This window comes from Echinops telfairi, unplaced genomic scaffold (genome assembly GCF_000313985.2).
Source record: "Echinops telfairi isolate 266 unplaced genomic scaffold, ASM31398v2 ScPeMD7_11;HRSCAF=52, whole genome shotgun sequence".
Classification (NCBI taxonomy): Eukaryota; Metazoa; Chordata; class Mammalia; order Afrosoricida; family Tenrecidae; genus Echinops; species Echinops telfairi.
Window position 1 is genome coordinate 35,068,738 of NW_022103908.1, and position 6,868 is coordinate 35,075,605.

General features: G+C 41.0%; 1 protein-coding gene across 1 annotated transcript in view; it reads right to left on the reverse strand.

Moving 5' to 3' along the window:
- Nucleotides 1–6,868, reverse strand: part of VWA8 (von Willebrand factor A domain containing 8) — a 426,636-nt gene that overhangs the window by 388,051 nt on the left and 31,717 nt on the right. The window contains exon 3 of the mRNA XM_045287091.1: nucleotides 770–880. Coding sequence (XP_045143026.1) covers nucleotides 770–880 — 111 coding nt within the window. The remainder of the gene's footprint in view (nucleotides 1–769; nucleotides 881–6,868) is intronic.

Consider the following 6,868-nt stretch of genomic DNA (forward strand, 5'->3'; position numbering starts at 1 on the left):
AATATTCAGTAATTTAAGCAACAGAATAGGAAAAAAAGAGATACTAAATTTCATTAAAATCTTCATCAAACATTATTTTAGTTGGTAGTCTGTATGTCCCACCCACTCCAAGAAATATATCATTCCTGGTAATATATATTTCGTATCAATACATTTAGCACACCTTTACTCTCAATGAAGGAGCCCTGCCCTGTTAATGTAGTAGGTTATGTACTGGGCTGTTAACTGCAAAATCAGCTGTTCAAACCCACCAGCAGCTCCCCAGGAAAACCATGGGACTTTCTGCTCCTGGAATGAGCCTCAGTAACTCAAAGGGACAGTTCCAGACTGTTCTAGGATTGCTACTAGTCCGAGTGGACTCAATGGCAGTGGTTTGGGTTTGAGTTTGGGGCTGGCTACCCTAAAAGACCTTTGAATCAAGAAGACATTAATGAATGGACCAGAGAATATTCTCTGTCAAAATTTCTTAATTCTTGTAACATGATTAAATTTTATAGGCCAAAAGTAAGACATACTTGAAAATTAAGAAACCAGCATATTGATCTTTAGCTAACATTTTTGAGCCATGTAGTTCATCTAAAGTTCCTTATGTGATGTAAAGCAAAGGCACCATTTCCAAGGACAGGGAAATCAAAATGGACAAAAATTCAACCTGTCTACAGCGAGTACAGCACATCTAGCTCTCGCGATTACACGAGCAATGCCTTTCTACTTAAGGAATCAATTTCATATAGACCTGGTGCCCAGAGCCAGGGTGAGAAGGACTTGCCTGGTCGATGTAAAACGCCGTGCCAGCTCGGATCTCTCGACGCTGTTTGAGATCTGTTTCCGTGGTGTCCCTTGACAGGGCGATGTACTCAACCTCCCGTTTGGTCAGCTCCTGTGGAGGAAGAGAAATCGTTCCAAAAGTAAAATAAAATCCTCAACATATGACTCAGACCAACTTGTCCAACAGTGTGACTGCTCTAGACATGAGCGTTCAGAATGTAATTCTGGATTGAATCTTTCCCATCTCCACTTTGAGATAAATGCAATCCATTGAGCAGTCATTAAAAAATATGTGCCTATCTTCTCAGAGCTCTGCTTCTATACAGCACCATTACTACAAATCATCAAAATGAGATCTTTAGAAGTTTTTTCTGTTTTGTTTTGTTTTTTTAGGATGTCATCTTTTCTTTTTTTTATTAAATACTTTTATTGGGGACACTTACATCTCTTATCACAATCTATGCATTCATCCATTGTGTCAAGCACATTTGTACAGATGCTGCCATCATTTTCAAAGCATTTTCTTTCTACTTGAGCCCTTGATATCAGCTCCTCATTTCCCCCCTCCCTGCCCTCTCCTCCCTCCATCATGAACCCTTGATAAGTTATAGATTATTATTTTCATATCTCACATTGTTCTCTGTCACCCTTCACCCACTTTACTGTTGTTCATCCCCCTGGGAGGGGGTTATATATCGATCCTTTTGATTGAGTCTCCCTTTCTCCCCCCCACTGTCCTTAGCCTCCTGGTATCTCTATTCTCATTGTTAGTCCGATTTGTAAGGTAGAATTGAGGTCATGATAATAGGGGGAGGAAACATTAAAGACCTACAGGAAAGGTATATGTTTCATCTCTTTCTTGTGACCCTTCTCTAAGGTGATGTCCAATTGTCTACAGATGGGCTTTGGGTCTCCACTCCATGCCCCCCCCCCATTTCAGAAGTCTTTTGAAATATTACTATTTTCCCACTCACTATTGTCATGCATGTAAAATGATGTTCATCTTTTTAAAGACATGCAATTGAAATTCATTTATTCCATGAACCAACCAACGGTCTATAATCCATTAGTATTTCTACTAACTATGAACCACAAAAAAGGGTGCATATCAACAGCCAGTGCCCAGGAAAATAGAGAGACAGACACATTACCTACACAGCGGTTCCTAAGAAGAAAAGGAGAACAGAAAGAGAATGAGAGGTTTATTTCACCAAAGCATCATTTAATATGAAGAGGACGTTATCCAGAGCAAATTTCTTCTGAAACAACTTATCTGTGCTTAGAGTCATTTCTGTCCTGTTGCTAGCTGGCATCAGGTCGACCCTGACTCGTGATGACCAAGTACAACAGGATGAAACAAACTGGAACCGTGTGTCATTGTCATGATCACTGTTATGCTGAGTCAATCTGGGAGGCTACTGTGTATGTGGAGTGTCTTCCAACCTAAGGGCTTAGTGATCTTCTATCACTGCATCAGACAATGCTTTGGTGTGCCCCATAGGCTTTCCATCGACTGACTCTCAGAATTGGTCACCAGGTGTTCCTGCTGGATCTGCCTTATGGTAAAGCTCTGCTGAAATCTGCGTGCCATGCTGGTAAGTGGCACAGCTTCCAGGGCCATAGCAATACACAAGGCACCAAGGTACAGCAGACTGGCAGAGAGGTGGTGGGTTTTTACTCTATACGTGCATAATAATTTTAACACCATCCTTGAATTACACTTTACAATGATTAATTCAAAACACTGACATTCTCCAGTCAAAGGAGGCATAGGACGCATGCTTTTCTTCAAGAGGAAGTAAGTCAATTTACTGGTGGGCAGGGGTAAAAGTTGGGTGAGCTTGCCACTAACAGAGGAAAGGCATATTTTCACAGACTGCGTTTTGTTGTTTTTGTCTATGCTCCATCTTCACTTGATGCTGATCAAAACAGATCGCTGGTGTTTACTTTTTTTTTAAATTAAATGCCTGTGACGATGGTTGTACAACTCTTTTTGATATGACCAAACTATTAAAGTGTATAATTTGTGAATTATATGTCAATAAAAAAAATTTTTAAGTAAATGCTTGTTCCCATGAACCTATAACTTTTAGTATATATGGAAAAGAAAAAAATATTAAAGAAAAAAAAGTAAAAGAAGAATGTTGAAAAAAAGCAGCAGCACTGTATCATTGTATTACCACACCACCGTTTTTCTTATTCTGAATGGATTATATGTGGAAGCACAATTTTGGGATAAAGGAGCAAGTTCTCTTTTTAGCAGCCACCACTTTCTTGCTTATGGGACAAATGAATAGCACCTCACATCTCATTCCTGAGTTGGCAGGGTCTCACTGGTTCATAAAGCAATATAGAGCTTTTATTGTTCAATTAAGCATGGAAGCACCCTGAACCGCCACTTTCCAAGTCAAGAGATCATTAGGCTCAGTCCTGATAGCTTCCTTTGGTGCCTGTCAAGCACCAATCTCCTCGGCTGCTACTTCATCACAAAAGAGATAGGGCAAAATCACACCAACAGCAAGCACTGGACGCAGCAGATGGAGGAGGCAGCAGGGGTCTGTTAAGGAATTCTTAGGTTTTTTAATGATCTAGAAAATAAAAGCAACTATCAAATTGTTACTGCTTCAGTTCTCATTGTTCCAGAAGGCTTGCCCTCAAATGACTGCCCTTTCTCTGCTTATCTACTCTGGCCACTACCAGGGACAGACTCGTTACCAGTGACAGGAGTACTCGCTGCCAAGTTGTGGCAGGCAGCTTGGCGAGCATAGCACACTCCTTCCCTGAGAGTTTAAAGCTGGTTGGTTTGTAAAGAATCCATTCTTCGCACTTAGAGGCCCATTGCATTTTTTAACCAACAGACTCTTTTTATGAGTCCTGGTTCTCTCACGCCAACAAACCTCAACACTCCGAGACCCACGCCCATTGGGCTGATTCCAACTTATAGCACCAGAGAGGGCCAAACTGAATTGCTCCCTTCGGGTTTCTGAGACTGGACATCTTTACAGAAGTTATTGCTGTTAGGTGCCATCTAGCTGGTTCCGTCTTATAGTGACTCTATGTACAAAGAAGGAAATACCATAGCTTGGGTCAGGCACACCTCGGCCTTCAGTGTAATATCCTTGCTTTTCAAGACTTTCAAAAGGTCTTATGTAGCGATACACCCAATGAAATGTGTTGTTTGATCTCTGGACCGTGGCTTCCATGAGCACTCATTGTGGATCTAAGCAAGATGAAATCCTTGACAAATTCGATCTTTCCACCCTTTATGATGATGTTACCTGTTAGTCCAGTTGTGAGGATATGTGCTTTCTTTATAATAAGTTGTAATGCATACTGAAGGCTGCAATACTTGATCTTCATCAGCAAATGCTTCAAGACCTCCTCACTTTCAGCAAGCAAAGTTATGTTATCTGCATATCGCAAGTTGTTAATAAACCTCCGAACCTGATGCCACCTTCTCCTTCATATAATCCAATTTCTCTGATGATTTGCTCAGCAAACAGATTGAACAAGTATGGTGAGTGCAAACAACCTGGATGCACACCTTTCCTGGCTTTAAGCCATGCAGTAGTCCCTGGTTCTGGTCACAAAACTGGCTCTTGATCCATAAACAAGTTCTCCATGAGCACAATGAAATGTTCTAGAATTGCCATTCTTCTCAAGGCTATCCATAGTTTGTTAAGATCCACATAGTTGACTGCCTTCGCACAGTCAATAAAACATAAATAAACATCTGTATTGGTCTGGGTACTTTAGAGAAACAAATCCACAAGGTAGAAGAGAGAGTTTTAAATAAAGGTTAAGTGCGCATCAAGAAAACATTCCAACCCAGTACTGCCCAAGCCCACAAGTCCAACATTAACCCATATGTCCAACACCAGTCCACAAAGTCCTCCTCCATCTCACAAAACAGACACAATGATGCCGACTGCAGGAGGAAAGCGAGTCAGTGAATGTGTAAGCATCTCAGTGCTAGCAGGGGTCTCCACACGGCTGCTCCAGGACCCAGGGCTGCATCGGGTAGGTCCATGTGTCTTCTCCTTGGGGATATCTAGCAAGAAGTGAGCCTTACCAGTTGAAGCAGGGAACTGGCTAAGGCAGCTGCACCCTGGTCAGACCATCAGAAAGAAAAAGACCAAAAAACTCGAAAGGCAAGGCTCACTGAGCCATTTATCCCTCCACCCTTCAATTAACCCCACATGTGTTTATCAGCCAGGTTGGCACAATAAACTAGCTACCTGAACATCTTTCTTTTTTTATTTGATTAATAAATCATTTTATTGGGGGGTCTTATAGCTCTTATAACAATCCATACATCAATTGCATCAAACATATTTGTACATATGTCACCATCATTATTCTCAAAACATTTTCTTTCTACTTGAGCCCTTGCTATCAGCTCTTTTTCCCTCCGTCCCCCATCCTCCCACTGATAAATTATAAATTATTATTATTTTGATATCTTACACTGTCTTACACTGTCTCCCTTCACCCACGCATCTTTCTTTTATCCTCTATTTTCAGCCAAGATCCAGCCATGATATCCGTCTTTTTTTCTGTGGTTTCCCATGACTGCTTTTGTGGTTAACAACCCAAGTGTAACCACTGTGCTAAGCAAGCTCTGTAACAAGCCTCAACTCCCCGCCAAAAGCAAATCCAGAGAGAGAGAGAGAGAAAGAGAGAGCCTTCTAGAAGTCATCCTGGCAGGACGTTCACACCTTGGGACTGAGGAGCTTCCAGATCTGACATCTTAGATTTGGGATTGTGGTGGCTAACTATTCTTACACAGGACCTTTGTGCCTTAGCACATTCATAAGTGAGGATAAAATAAAAATGGCATAGTACACTTCACAAACTGGGTCTGGAAATAAGGAGAAGATAGGAAAGGTGTGGGCTAGTGAGAATTAGGTTCTGATTTTTCCATTGTATTTTTATCACTTCTGCTCCACGTGATTTTTGAAGTACCAAAATAAAGTCACCACTGAAATAAAAGGGTATATAAGGTAAATTTAAATTGCACAGAAATCAACTCTTTTTAACACCAAACCACTCAAGGAAGTCTGCGTAAGGTTTGTCTCCTCTTAAAAAGAAATCTTTGGAGCAGAACAACTTCCTCTAGCAGAGCTGTTCGTCAGATCAAAAGGATAGTCACTACTAATCACGACAAGCACCCTAGTGGTTCAGTGGTTGAGTTGCAATCAGCAAAGTTGGCAGTTTGAAACCATTTCTCACAAGGAGTAAGATGGGGCTTTCTGCTCCCGTGAACAGTTACAGTCAGAAACACACAGGTGCTATGAGTCGACACAGACTCAATGGCATTGAGAGTTTTTTTTACTAATAGTGAAAAGTAGGATTATTTATTTATTGATTGATTGATTGGGGGGCTGGGGGTTGAACATTGTCGTTTACCTAACAGTAGTTACAGAAAAATATTTTAAAAGATAAGATGTAGGAAAGGAGACACAAAATGTCATATGAAGTCTAGCCCCCTCGCTGACCAGCATCAGGTTTTGAAAGTAGGAGATAGCAGCCCCTGGGGGCTCCAATGGGGCTGGTAGAAACAGATAAACCAAAAAACCAAACTCGCTGCCAGGAGTTGATTCTAACTCACAGTGACCCTATAGGACAAGGAAGAACTGTTCCTGTGGGTTTCCAAGACAGTAACTCTTCACAGGAGTAGAAAGTGTCATCTTTCTCCCGTGGAGCAGCTGGTGGTTTTGAACTGCTGACCTTAAGGTTAGCTGCCTACTGTATAACCACGATGCCACCAGGGCTCTAGTAAAAGCAGATATTTACACTTTTACCTAGATTATGAGTCAAAGTATCAAAGTTTTTCATTGCCAGGGGCCACTGAGGAATTGTGTTGTTGTTGTTGTTGAAAAGTGGCAGTAAGCAAAATACATGTGGGAATCTATGAGCAATCTACTTAATGGCTCTGAACTTTGCCCCTAATTTTCAAAAGCAGGGGAGTGGGGCGGGGAATGCTCTGTAAACTTGGCCTTCTCTTTATTTATTTTTTATTTTTTTAATAAAATTTAGTTTATTAAGTTTGGGCTTTTTTTTTTTCTTTTTTAACATTTTATTAGGGGTTCATACAACT